The 15033-nt window shown below is 44.5% G+C and overlaps 1 protein-coding gene across 1 annotated transcript in view; it reads right to left on the bottom strand.

Moving 5' to 3' along the window:
- eif3f (eukaryotic translation initiation factor 3, subunit F) overlaps nucleotides 1–15033 on the bottom strand; it is a 38772-nt gene that overhangs the window by 12177 nt on the left and 11562 nt on the right. Inside the window, exons 3-4 of the mRNA XM_073037002.1 lie at nucleotides 3677–3756; nucleotides 374–511 (exon numbers count right to left, since the gene is read on the bottom strand). Of these exons, the coding sequence (XP_072893103.1) occupies nucleotides 374–511; nucleotides 3677–3756 (218 nt within the window). The remainder of the gene's footprint in view (nucleotides 1–373; nucleotides 512–3676; nucleotides 3757–15033) is intronic.

Raw genomic sequence — 15033 nt, 5'->3', positions numbered from 1 at the left:
GGCTGCATCCATGGAAAAGAGTGAACAGTCGATGTTTCGGGCGAGAACCTGCTTCGTAACCCAGGGCAACTCAGAAGACCAATTAACCTACCAACCTGTGGCAGGAACCCAGAGCACCAGACGGGGTGCCAACACACCCGGCAAGAACACACAAAATCCAGCGGAGGGAATTGAGCCCTGGTTGCCCGCACAGCAGAGACATGTGCTAACCACTCTGTGCCACCGTGCTCTCTGTTCAAACTTCACGTCGGCTTGGTGACAGGGCCACGCTGCCCTCCCCGTGCACACCGAAACAAAGCGCCCGAGGAACGAGGGCGGGATTTCCCCCACCGAGTCTGGCTAATGGATGGCGACGGGCAGGCCCGCTCCCTACCTGACGTAGGCCTTGATGCTCATCCTGCCGTTCAGCAGTGTGGTGTCAACGGTGAGGTGCACGGGGTTCTGGGCCTCCCGGCTGTAGTACTCATGGATCAACACCGAATGTTCAGTGATGTCGTGTCCCGTGGCGAACCTGTGGGCAGGAGACAAGGCACATCAGCCAAAAGTGTTCACCGACTGGCTGCCCGACACCAGTCCTAAACTGAACACCAACGGGTGTCCGAGACCAGAGCTAAACTGAATCCCAACAGGTGACCCTCCCTCCCGGGGAGATATCACAACATTCCCAGAGTTTCTCAGGCCCTCTCCCACTAAGGCGAGGGTTCCCAAACTTTTTCATGCCATGGGCCTCTACCATTAATCAAAGGGTCCACGGACCACTGATTGAGAAGGCCTGCAAGGGAGATCTGTACACTGACCGGTGTCTCTCAGTCCCTCTCTCTCAGGGGGAGATCTGTACACTGACACCGCGGTGTCTCTCAGGGGAGATCTGTACACTGACCGGTGTCTCTCAGTCCCTCTCTCTCAGGGGGATATCTGGACACTGACCGGTGTCTCTCTGTCCCTCTCTCTCAGGGGGATATCTGGACACTGACACTGACGGAGAGTTTAACATCGGTAGCTGAGCGAAGGGCGCTGAGTAGGCTACCGTCAATTATGGAAAACTCTGAACATCCTCTACATAGCACCATCCAGAGACAGAGAAGCAGTTTCAGCGACAGGTTACTATCGATGCAATGCTCCTCAGACGGGATGAAGAGGTCAATACTCCCCAATGCCATTAGGCTTTACAATTCTACCGCCAGGACTTAAGAACTTTTTAAAAGCTATTATTAATGCTTTTTGAGATAGTGATTTAGATGCATATCATATTTTTTACTGAGTTAAGTATTGTATGTAATTAGTTTTGCTACAACAAGTGTATGGGACATTGGAAAAAAGTTGAATTTCCCCATGGGGATGAATAAAGTATCTATCTATCTATCAGTCCCTCTCTCTCAGGGGTATCTGTACACTGACCGGTGTCTCTCAGGGGGATATCTGTACACTGACCGGTGTCTCTCTGTCCCTCTCTCTCAGGGGGAGATCTGTACACTGACCGGTGTCTCTCAGTCCCTCTCTCTCTGGGGATATCTGTACACTGACCGGTGTCTCTCAGTCCCTCTCTCTCGGGGGGAGATCTGTACACTGACCTGTGTGTCTCTCAGTCCCTCTCTCTCAGGGAATATCTGTACACTGACCGGAGTCTCTCAGTCCCTCTCTCTCAGGGGATATCTGTACACTGACCGGTGTCTCTCAGTCCCTCTCTCTCTGGGGTATCTGTACACTGACCGGTGTCTCTCAGTCCCTCTCTCTCAGGGGAGATCTGTACACTGACCGGTGTCTCTCAGGGGAGATCTGTACACTGACCGGTGTCTCTCAGTCCCTCTCTCTCAGGGGAATATCTGTACACTGACCGGTGTCTCTCTGTCCCTCTCTCTCAGGGGGAGATCTGTACACTGACCGGTGTCTCTCAGTCCCTCTCTCTCGGGGGGAGATCTGTACACTGACCGGTGTCTCTCAGTCCCTCTCTCTCAGGGGATGTCTGTACACTGACCGGTGTCTCTCAGTCCCTCTCTCTCAGGGGAATATCTGTACACTGACCGGTGTCTCTCTGTCCCTCTCTCTCAGGGGGAGATCTGTACACTGACCGGTGTCTCTCAGTCCCTCTCTCTCTGGGGATATCTGTACACTGACCGGTGTCTCTCAGTCCCTCTCTCTCGGGGGGAGATCTGTACACTGACCGGTGTCTCTCAGTCCCTCTCTCTCAGGGGAATATCTGTACACTGACCGGTGTCTCTCTGTCCCTCTCTCTCAGGGGGAGATCTGTACACTGACCGGTGTCTCTCAGTCCCTCTCTCTCTGGGGATATCTGTACACTGACCGGTGTCTCTCAGTCCCTCTCTCTCGGGGGGAGATCTGTACACTGACCGGTGTCTCTCAGTCCCTCTCTCTCAGGGGGAGATGTGTACACTGACCGGTGTCTCTCAGTCCCTCTCTCTCAGGGGTATCTGTACACTGACCGGATCTCTCAGTCCCCCCCCCCTCTCTCTGGGGATATCTGTACACTGACCGGTGTCTCTCTGTCCCTCTCTCTCAGGGGGAGATCTGTACACTGACCGGTGTCTCTCGGGAGAGATCTGTACACTGACCGGTGTCTCTCAGGGGGATATCTGTACACTGACCGGTGTCTCTCAGTCCCTCTCTCTCAGGGGATGTCTGTACACTGACCGGTGTCTCTCAGTCCCTCTCTCTCAGGGGAATATCTGTACACTGACCGGTGTCTCTCTGTCCCTCTCTCTCAGGGGGAGATCTGTACACTGACCGGTGTCTCTCAGTCCCTCTCTCTCTGGGGATATCTGTACACTGACCGGTGTCTCTCAGTCCCTCTCTCTCGGGGGGAGATCTGTACACTGACCGGTGTCTCTCAGTCCCTCTCTCTCAGGGGGAGATGTGTACACTGACCGGTGTCTCTCTGTCCCTCTCTCTCAGGGGGAGATCTGTACACTGACCGGTGTCTCTCAGTCCATCTCTCTCGGGGGGAGATCTGTACACTGACCGGTGTCTCTCAGTCCCTCTCTCTCAGGGGGAGATCTGTACACTGACCGGGTCTCTCAGTCCCTCTCTCTCAGGGGGAGATCTGTACTCTGACCGGTGTCTCTCAGTCCCTCTCTCTCGGGGGGAGCTCTGTACACTGACTGGTGTCTCAGTCCCTCTCTCTCAGGGGGAGATCTGTACACTGACCGGTGTCTCTCAGTCCCTCTCTCTCAGGGGGAGATCTGTACACTGACCGGTGTCTCTCGGGGGAGATCTGTACACTGACCGGTGTCTCTCAGTCCCTCTCTCTCTGGGGGATATCTGTACACTGACCGGTGTCTCTCAGTCCCTCTCTCTCAGGGGGAGCTCTGTACACTGACTGGTGTCTCAGTCCCTCTCTCTCAGGGGGAGATCTGTACACTGACCGGTGTCTCTCAGTCCCTCTCTCTCAGGGGGAGATCTGTACACTGACCGGTGTCTCTCAGTCCCTCTCTCTCTGGGGATATCTGTACACTGACCGGTGTCTCTCAGTCCCTCTCTCTCAGGGGGAGATCTGTACACTGACCGGTGTCTCTCGGGGGAGATCTATACACTGACCGGTGTCTCTCAGGGGGAGATCTGGACACTAACCTCTGGGACACACATGTACAAAGACATCCGAGGGGCCTTTATAGGGCCACAGATCATGACCAAACACGTCAGTCCATTGTGTTCCACTCACCAGCCGACAATCACTTCATTGGGAGCAACCTTACGATGCAGCTCATACATATTCTTAGCAAATTCCATGTCGACGGCCACCTGGGGAGCGAAAGAGAGACAGACGGTTTAGCGTTTCTCAGCTCGGCCTGGGGTTTCCACACCCTGCACGGGTCTCAGCTGTGAGAGTTTGCCATTTATGCTGAATTCCGGTATCGTTCTACCTCAAACGCTCTGAGAGTCACACACATTCAGGTTTATTACCATAGACAAACAGGACTGCATAAAATTCAGAAGCACGTGTAAAAGTTTCTAAATATCAAAAAATGACTACAAAGAGTAGTAAGCAGCAATGAAAGAACCTGAATCAAATCAGTATTTGGTGTAACCAGGCTTTAAAGCTGCAGCAAGTCTCTGAGGAGCACTGTCCTGTAGTTTTAAAGGAAACTCGCCCAGCAGGTTGTTCCAGTCGCCCTACAGACGCACTGCACACCTTGCCTGCCTGCTTCTGTCCCTCCAGGTAATCCCAGACAGCCTGGATGATCTGGAGATCAGGCTCTGTGGATGCCATTCATCAAACACAGAAACCTACAGCTCATTACAGGCCCTTCGGCCCACAATGTTGTGCCGACTATGTAACCTGCTGTAGAGACTGCCTCGAATTTCCCTGCCACATTGCCCTCTATTTTTCTTAGGTCCATGTACCTATCTAAGAGTCTCTTAAAAGACCCTTTTGTATCCGCCTCCACCACCGTCACTGGCAGCCCATTCCACGCACTCACCACTCTGCATAAAAAAAACTTACCAGACATTCCCTCGGTACCTACTTCCAAGCACCTAGCAAATGTGCCCTCTCCTGTTAGCCATTTCAGCCCTGGGGAAAAAGCCTCTGACTATCCACACGATCAATGCCTTTCATCATCTTGTACATCTCTATCAGGTCACCTCTGATCCTCCGTCGCTTCAAGGTGAAAAGGCCGAGTTCACTCAACCTATTCTCATTACACCTCCTCTGCACTCTCTCTTCAGTATCCACATCCTCCCTGTAGTGAGGTGACCAGAACTGATCACAGTACTCCAAGTGGGGTCTGAGCAGGGTCCTATATAGCTGCAACATGACCTCTCGGCTCCTAAATTCAATCCCACAATTGATGAAGGCCAACACACCATACACCTTCTTAACCACAGAGTCAGCCTGCGCAGCAGCTTTGAGCGTCCTATCGACTCGGACCCGAAGATCCCTCTAATCCTCCACACCAAGAGTCTTACCATTAATACTATATTCTGCCATCATATTTGACCTACCAAAATTAACCACTTCACACTTATCTGGGTTAAACTCCATCTGCCACTTCTCAGCCCAGTTTTGCATCCTATCAATGTCCGGCTGTAACCTCTGACAGTCGTCCACACGATCCACAACACCTCCGACCTTTGTGTCATCAGCAAACTTACTAACCCATCCCTCCACTTCCTTGTCCAGGTCATTTATAAAAATCACAATGAGGAGGGGTCCCAGAACAGATCCCTGCAGAACACCCCGGGCCACCACCCCGTCTACAACCGCTCTTTGCCTTCTGTCGGCAAGCTAATTCTGGATCCACAAAGCAATGTCCCTTGGAGCCCATGCCTCTTTACTTTCCCAATAAGTCTCGCATGGGGAACCTTATCAAATGCCTTGCTGAAATCCATATGCAATACATCCACTGCTCTACCATCAATGTGTTTTGTTACATCCTCAAAGAATTCAAATCAGGCTCGTAAGGCACGACCTGCCCTTGATAAAGCCATGCTGACTATTCCTAATCATACTATACCTCTCCAAATGTTCATAAATCCTCCCTCTCAGGATCTTCTCCATCAACCTACAAATCACTGAAGTCACGGTCAAAGCTCCATAATTTCCTGGGTTATCTCTACTCCCTTTCTGAAACAAGGGAACAACATTTGCAACCCTCCAATCCTCCGTTAAATCTCCTGTCCCTATTGATGCCGCAGAGATCATCGCCAGAGGCTAAACAATCTCCTCCCTCACTTCCCACAGCATATCTCACCCAAAGATATTTTGTTGCAGAACACCTTGTGCTTTTTTTCACTTAAGGCATTTCACAAAGCACATTGATGAAGGTAGAGCGGTGGACATGGTCTCCATGGATTTCATTAAGAGTGTTTCACATTGGTGAAGGTAGAGCGGTGGACATGGTATATGTGGATTTCAGTAAATGTGTTTCACATTGGTGAAGGTAGAGTGGTGGACATGGTATATGTGGATTTCAGTAAAGGTGTTTCACATTGGTGAAGGTAGAGCGGTGAATGTGATGTCTATGGATTTTAGTAAAGGAGTTTCACATTGGTGAAGGTAGAGTGGTGGACATAGTATATATGGATTTCACTAAAGTTGTTTCACACTGGTGAAGGCAGAGCGGCGGACGTGATGTCTATAGATTTCAGCAACTCTGTTTCACATTGGTGAAGGGAGAGTGGTGGACATGGTATATATGGATTTCACTAAAGGTGTTTTATATTGCTGAAGGTAGAGTGTGGACATGGTATATATGGATTTCAGTAAAGGTGTTTCACATTGGTGAAGGGAGAGTGGTGGACATGATATTTATGGATTTCAGTAAAGGTGTTTCACATTGGTGAAGGTAGAGCGGTGGATGTGGTGTCTATAGATTTCAGTAAAGGTGTTTCACATTGGTGAAGGTAGAGCGGTGGACATGGTGTCCATGGATTTCATTAAGGGTGTTTCACATTGGTGAAGGTAGAGCGGTGGACATGGTATATGTGGATTTCAGTAAAGGTGTTTCACACTGGTGAAGGTAGAGCAGTGGACATGATATATATGGATTTCAGTAAAGTTGTTTCACACTGGTGAAGGCAGAGCGGCGGACGTGATGTCTATAGATTTCAGCAACTCTGTTTCACATTGGTGAAGGGAGAGTGGTGGACATGGTATATATGGATTTCACTAAAGGTGTTTTATATTGCTGAAGGTAGAGTGTGGACATGGTATATATGGATTTCAGTAAAGGTGTTTCACATTGGTCAAGGTAGAATGGTGAACGTGGTGTCTATGTATTTCAGTAAAGGAGCTTCACATTGGTGAAGGTAGAGTGGTGGACATGGTATATGTGGATTTCAGTAAAGGTGTTTAAATTGGTGAAGGTAGAGCAGTGGACGTGATTTCTATAGTTTTCACTAAAGATGTTTCACATTGATGAAGATAGAGCAGTGGACATGGTATATATGCATTTCAGTAAAGGTGTTTCACATTGGTGAAGGTAGAGTGGTGGACATGGTATATATGGATTTCTGTAATGCTGTTTCACCTTGCTGAAGGGAGAGCAGTGGACATAGTATATATGGATTTCACTAAAGGTGTTTTATATTGCTGAAGGTAGAGTGTGGACATGGTATATATGGATTTCTGTAATGGTGTTTCACATTGGTGAAGGTAGAGTGGTGGACATGGTATATATGGATTTCTGTAATGGTGTTTCACCTTGCTTAAGGGAGAGCAGTGGACATAGTATATATGGATTTCACTAAAGGAGTTTCACATTGGTGAAGGTAGAGCGGTGGACGTGATGTCTATGGATTTCATTAAAGCTGTTTCACATTGGTGAAGGTAGAGCGGTGGACATGGTATATATGGATTTCAGTAAAGGTGTTTTATATTGGTGAAGGTAGAGCGGTGGACCTGGTGTCTATAGTTTTTACTAAAGGTGGTTCACATTGGTGAAAGTAGAGCAGTGGACATGATGTTTATACTTTTCACTCAAGGTGTTTCACATTGGTGGAGGGTGAGCGGTGGACATAGTATATATGGATTTCACTCAAGGAGTTTCACATTGGTGAAGGTAGAGTGGTGGACATAGTACATATGGATTTCACTAAAGGTGTTTCACATTGGTGAAGATAGAGCAGTGGACGTGATGTCTATGGATTTCATTAAAGATGTTTCACATTGGTGAAGGTAGAGTTGTGGACATGATATTTATGGATTTCAGTAAAGGTGTTTCACATTGATGAAGGTAGAGTGGTGGACATAGTATATATGGATTTCAGTAAAGGTGTTTCACATTGGTGAAGATAGAGTGGTGGACATAGTATATATGGATTTCAGAAAAGGTGTTTCACATTGGTGAAGATAGAGTGGTGGACATAGTATATATGGATTTCAGTAAAGGTGTTTCACATTGGTGAAGATAGAGTGGTGGACATAGTATATATGGATTTCAGTAAAGGTGTTTAAATCGGTGAAGATAGAGCGGTGGACGTGGTGTCTATAGTTTTCAGTAAAGGTGTTTCACATTGGTGAAGGTAGAGTGGTGGACATGGCATATATGGATTTCAGTAAAGGTGTTTAAATTGGTGAAGATAGAGCGGTGGACGTGGTGTCTATAGTTTTCAGTAAAGGTGTTTCACATTGGTGAAGATAGAGCGGTGGACGTGATGTCTATGGATTTCAGTAATGGTGTTTCACATTGGTGAAGGTAGAGCGGACGACGTGGTGTCTATACATTTCATAATGGTGTTTCACATTGGTGAAGCTAGAGTGGTGGCCATGGTATATATGGATTTCAGTAAAGGTGTTTAAATTGGTGAAGGTAGAGCGGTGGACATGGTATATATGGATTTCAGTAAAGGTGTTTCACATTGGTGAAGGTAGAGTTGTGGACATGGTATATATGGATTTCAGTAAAGGTGCTTCACATTGGTAAAGGTAGAGCAGGGAACATAGTATATATGGATTTCATTAAAGGTGTTTTATATTGGTGAAGGTAGAGCAGTGGACGTGGTGTCTAGATTTCAGTAAAAGTGTTTCACATTGGTGAAGGTAGAGCAGTGGACGTGGTGTCTATAGCTTTCACTAAAGGAGTTTCACATTGGTGAAGCTAGAGCGGACGACGTGGTGTCTATAGATTTCAGTAATGTTGTTTCACATTGGTGAAGGTAGAGTGATGGACATGGTATATATGGATTTCAGTAAAGGAGTTTCACATTGGTGAAGGTAGAGCAGTGGACATGATGTTTATACTTTTCACTCAAGGTGTTTCACATTGGTGGAGGGTGAGCGGTGGACATAGTATATATGGATTTCACTCAAGGAGTTTCACATTGGTGAAGGTAGAGTGGTGGACATAGTACATATGGATTTCACTAAAGGTGTTTCACATTGGTGAAGATAGAGCAGTGGACGTGATGTCTATGGATTTCATTAAAGATGTTTCACATTGGTGAAGGTAGAGTTGTGGACATGATATTTATGGATTTCAGTAAAGGTGTTTCACATTGATGAAGGTAGAGTGGTGGACATAGTATATATGGATTTCAGTAAAGGTGTTTCACATTGGTGAAGATAGAGTGGTGGACATAGTATATATGGATTTCAGAAAAGGTGTTTCACATTGGTGAAGATAGAGTGGTGGACATAGTATATATGGATTTCAGTAAAGGTGTTTCACATTGGTGAAGATAGAGTGGTGGACATAGTATATATGGATTTCAGTAAAGGTGTTTAAATTGGTGAAGATAGAGCGGTGGACGTGGTGTCTATAGTTTTCAGTAAAGGTGTTTCACATTGGTGAAGGTAGAGTGGTGGACATGGCATATATGGATTTCAGTAAAGGTGTTTAAATTGGTGAAGATAGAGCGGTGGACGTGGTGTCTATAGTTTTCAGTAAAGGTGTTTCACATTGGTGAAGATAGAGCGGTGGACGTGATGTCTATGGATTTCAGTAATGGTGTTTCACATTGGTGAAGGTAGAGCGGACGACGTGGTGTCTATACATTTCATAATGGTGTTTCACATTGGTGAAGCTAGAGTGGTGGCCATGGTATATATGGATTTCAGTAAAGGTGTTTAAATTGGTGAAGGTAGAGCGGTGGACATGGTATATATGGATTTCAGTAAAGGTGTTTCACATTGGTGAAGGTAGAGTTGTGGACATGGTATATATGGATTTCAGTAAAGGTGCTTCACATTGGTAAAGGTAGAGCAGGGAACATAGTATATATGGATTTCATTAAAGGTGTTTTATATTGGTGAAGGTAGAGCAGTGGACGTGGTGTCTAGATTTCAGTAAAAGTGTTTCACATTGGTGAAGGTAGAGCAGTGGACGTGGTGTCTATAGCTTTCACTAAAGGAGTTTCACATTGGTGAAGCTAGAGCGGACGACGTGGTGTCTATAGATTTCAGTAATGTTGTTTCACATTGGTGAAGGTAGAGTGATGGACATGGTATATATGGATTTCAGTAAAGGAGTTTCACATTGGTGAAGGTAGAGTTGTGGACATGATATATGTGGATTTCAGTAAAGGTGTTTCACATTGGTGAAGGTAGAGTGGTGGACATAGTATATAGGGATTTCAGTAAAGGTGTTTCACATTGGTGAAGGTAGATTGGTGGACATAGTATATAGGGATTTCAGTAAAGGAGTTTCACATTGGTGAAGGTAGAGTTGTGGACATGATATATATATGGATTTCAGTAAAGGTGTTTTACATTGGTGAAGGGAGAGCGGTGGATATAGTATATATGGATTTCACTAAAGGAGTTTCACATTGGTGAAGGTAGAGCGGACGACGTGGTGTCTATAGATTTCAGTAATGTTGTTTCACATTGGTGAAGGGAGAGCGGTGGACATAGTATATATGGATTTCACTAAAGTAGTTTCACATTGGTGAAGGTGGAGTGGTGGACGTGATGACTATAGTTTTCACTAAAGGTGTTTCACATTGATGTAGGTCGAGCAGTGGACATGGTATATATGAATTTCGGTAAAGGAGTTTCACATTGGTTAAGGTAGAGCGGTGGACGTGGTGTCTATAGATTTCAGTAAAGGTGTTTCACATTGGTGAAGGTAGAGCGGTGGACATGGTATATATGGATTTCAGTAAAGGTGTTTAAATTGGTGAAGGTAGAGCGGTGGACATGGTGTATATAGTTTTCACTAAGGGTGTTTCACATTGGTGAAAGTAGAGCAGTGGACATGATGTTTATACTTTTCACTCAAGGTGTTTCACATTGGTGGAGGGTGAGCGGTGGACTTAGTATATATGGATTTCACTCAAGGAGTTTCACATTGGTGAAGGTAGAGCGGACGACGTGGTGTCTATACATTTCAGTAATGTTGTTTCACATTGGGGAAGGTAGAGAGGTGGACATAGTACATATGGATTTCACTAAAGGTGTTTCACATTGGTGAAGATAGAGCAGTGGACGTGATGTCTATGGATTTCATTAAAGATGTTTCACATTGGTGAAGGTAGAGTTGTGGACATGATATTTATGGATTTCAGTAAAGGTGTTTCACATTGATGAAGGTAGAGTGGTGGACATAGTATATATGGATTTCAGTAAAGGTGTTTCACATTGGTGAAGATAGAGTGGTGGACATAGTATATATGGATTTCAGTAAAGGTGTTTCACATTGGTGAAGATAGAGTGGTGGACATAGTATATATGGATTTCAGTAAAGGTGTTTCACATTGGTGAAGATAGAGTGGTGGACATAGTATATATGGATTTCAGTAAAGGTGTTTCACATTGGCGAAGATAGAGTGGTGGACATAGTATATATGGATTTCAGTAAAGGTGTTTCACATTGGTGAAGATAGAGTGGTGGACATAGTATATATGGATTTCAGTAAAGGTGTTTCACATTGGTGAAGATAGAGTGGTGGACATAGTATATATGGATTTCAGTAAAGGTGTTTAAATTGGTGAAGATAGAGCGGTGGACGTGGTGTCTATAGTTTTCAGTAAAGGTGTTTCACATTGGTGAAGGTAGAGTGGTGGACATGGCATATATGGATTTCAGTAAAGGTGTTTAAATTGGTGAAGATAGAGCGGTGGACGTGGTGTCTATAGTTTTCAGTAAAGGTGTTTCACATTGGTGAAGATAGAGCGGTGGACGTGATGTCTATGGATATCAGTAATGGTGTTTCACATTGGTGAAGGTAGAGCGGACGACGTGGTGTCTATACATTTCATAATGGTGTTTCACATTGGTGAAGGTAGAGCAGTGGACGTGGTGTCTATAGTTTTCACTAAAGGAGTTTCACATTGGTGAAGCTAGAGCGGACGACGTGGTGTCTATAGATTTCAGTAATGTTGTTTCACATTGGTGAAGGTAGAGTGATGGACATGGTATATATGGATTTCAGTAAAGGAGTTTCACATTGGTGAAGGTAGAGTTGTGGACATGATATATATGGATTTCAGTAAAGGTGTTTCACATTGGTGAAGGTAGAGTGGTGGACATAGTATATAGGGATTTCAATAAAGGTGTTTCACATTGGTGAAGGTAGATTGGTGGACATAGTATATAGGGATTTCAGTAAAGGAGTTTCACATTGGTGAAGGTAGAGTTGTGGACATGATATATATATGGATTTCAGTAAAGGTGTTTCACATTGGTGAAGGGAGAGCGGTGGATATAGTATATATGGATTTCACTAAAGGAGTTTCACATTGGTGAAGGTAGAGCGGACGACGTGGTGTCTATAGATTTCAGTAATGTTGTTTCACATTGGTGAAGGGAGAGCGGTGGACATAGTATATATAGATTTCGCTAAAGTAGTTTCACATTGGTGAAGGTAGTGCGGACGACGTGGTGTCTATAGATTTCAGTAATGTTTCACATTGGTGAAGGGAGAGCGGTGGACATAGTATATATGGATTTCACTAAAGTAGTTTCACATTGGTGAAGGTGGAGTGGTGGACGTGATGACTATAGTTTTCACTAAAGGTGTTTCACATTGATGTAGGTCGAGCAGTGGACATGGTATATATGAATTTCGGTAAAGGAGTTTCACATTGGTTAAGGTAGAGCGGTGGACGTGGTGTCTATAGATTTCAGTAAAGGTGTTTCACATTGGTGAAGATAGAGTGGTGGACATAGTATATATGGATTTCAGTAAAGGTGTTTCACATTGGTGAAGATAGAGTGGTGGACATAGTATATATGGATTTCAGTAAAGGTGTTTCACATTGGTGAAGATAGAGCTGTGGACGTGATGTCTATGGATTTCAGTAATGGTGTTTCACATTGATGGAGGTAGAGCGGTTGACATGGTATATATGGTTTTCAGTAAAGGTGTTTCACACTGGTGAAGGTAGAGCGGTGAACATAGTATAAATGGATTTCAGTAAAGGTGTTTTATATTGGTGTAGAGTGGTGGACATGGTGTCTGTAGATTTCAGTAAAGGTGTTTCAGATTGGTGAAGGTAGAGTGGTGGATATGGTGTCTGTAGATTTCAGGAAAGGTGTTTCACATTGGTGAAGATAGAGTGGTGGACATAGTATATAGGGATTTCAGTAAAGATGTTTCACATTGGTGAAGGTAGAGTGGTGGACATGGTATATATGTATTTCAGTAAAGGTGTTTTATATTACTGAAGGTAGAGTGTGGACGTGGAGTCTATGGATTTCAGTACAGGTGTTTCACAATGGTGAAGGGAGAGCGGTGGACATAGTATATATGGATTTCACTAAAGGAGTTTCACATTGGTGAAGGTAGAGCGGACGACGTGGTGTCTATAGATTTCAGTAATGTTGTTTCACATTGGTGAAGGTAGAGTGGTGGACATGGTATATATGGATTTCAGTAAAGGAGTTTCACATTGGTGAAGGTAGAGTTGTGGACATGATATATATGGATTTCAGTAAAGGTGTTTCACATTGGTGAAGGTAGAGTGGTGGACATGGTATATATGTATTTCAGTAAAGGTGTTTTATATTACTGAAGGTAGAGTGTGGACGTGGAGTCTATGGATTTCAGTACAGGTGTTTCACAATGGTGAAGGAAGAGCGGTGGACATGGTGTCTATAGATTTCAGTAAAGGTGTTTCACATTGGTGAAGGTAGAGTGTTTGATGTGGAGTCTATGGATTTCAGTACAGGTGTTTCACATTGGTGAAGGTAGAGCAGAGAACATAGCATATATGGATTTCAGTAAAGGTGTTTTATATTGGTGAAGGTAGAGCAGGGAACATAGTATATATGGATTTCATTAAAGGTGTTTTATATTGGTGAAGGTAGAGCAGTGGACGTGGTGTCTATAGTTTTCACTAAAGGAGTTTCACATTGGTGAAGCTAGAGCGGACGACGTGGTGTCTATAGATTTCAGTAATGTTGTTTCACATTGGTGAAGGTAGAGTGATGGACATGGTATATATGGATTTCAGTAAAGGAGTTTCACATTGTTGAAGGTAGAGTTGTGGACATGATATATGTGGATTTCAGTAAAGGTGTTTCACATTGGTGAAGGTAGAGTGGTGGACATAGTATATAGGGATTTCAGTAAAGGTGTTTCACATTGGTGAAGGTAGATTGGTGGACATAGTATATAGGGATTTCAGTAAAGGAGTTTCACATTGGTGAAGGTAGAGTTGTGGACATGATATATATATGGATTTCAGTAAAGGTGTTTCACATTGGTGAAGGGAGAGCGGTGGATATAGTATATATGGATTTCACTAAAGGAGTTTCACATTGGTGAAGGTAGAGCGGACGACGTGGTGTCTATAGATTTCAGTAATGTTGTTTCACATTGGTGAAGGGAGAGCGGTGGACGTGGTGTCTATAGTTTTCAGTAAAGGTGTTTCACATTGGTGAAGATAGAGTGGTGGACATAGTATATATAGATTTCACTAAAGTAGTTTCACATTGGTGAAGGTAGAGCGGACGACGTGGTGTCTATAGATTTCAGTAATGTTTCACATTGGTGAAGGGAGAGCGGTGGACATAGTATATATGGATTTCACTAAAGTAGTTTCACATTGGTGAAGGTGGAGTGGTGGACGTGATGACTATAGTTTTCACTAAAGGTGTTTCACATTGATGTAGGTCGAGCAGTGGACATGGTATATATGAATTTCGGTAAAGGAGTTTCACATTGGTTAAGGTAGAGCGGTGGACGTGGTGTCTATAGATTTCAGTAAAGGTGTTTCACATTGGTGAAGATAGAGTGGTGGACATAGTATATATGGATTTCAGTAAAGGTGTTTCACATTGGTGAAGGTAGAGCGGTGGACATGGTATATATGGATTTCAGTAAAGGTGTTTAAATTGGTGAAGGTAGAGCGGTGGACATGGTGTATATAGTTTTCACTAAAGGTGTTTCACATTGGTGAAAGTAGAGCAGTGGACATGATGTTTATACTTTTCACTCAAGGTGTTTCACATTGGTGGAGGGTGAGCGGTGGACATAGTATATATGGATTTCACTCAAGGAGTTTCACATTGGTGAAGGTAGAGTGGTGGACATAGTATATATGGATTTCACTCAAGGAGTTTCACATTGGTGAAGGTAGAGCGGACGACGTGGTGTCTATACATTTCAGTAATGTTGTTTCACATTGGGGAA

Source organism: Hemitrygon akajei, unplaced genomic scaffold (genome assembly GCF_048418815.1).
Source record: "Hemitrygon akajei unplaced genomic scaffold, sHemAka1.3 Scf000072, whole genome shotgun sequence".
NCBI classification, from domain to species: domain Eukaryota; kingdom Metazoa; phylum Chordata; class Chondrichthyes; order Myliobatiformes; family Dasyatidae; genus Hemitrygon; species Hemitrygon akajei.
Note: the sequence above shows the minus strand (reverse complement) of the source record. Positions and strands in the feature narration are given on the sequence as shown.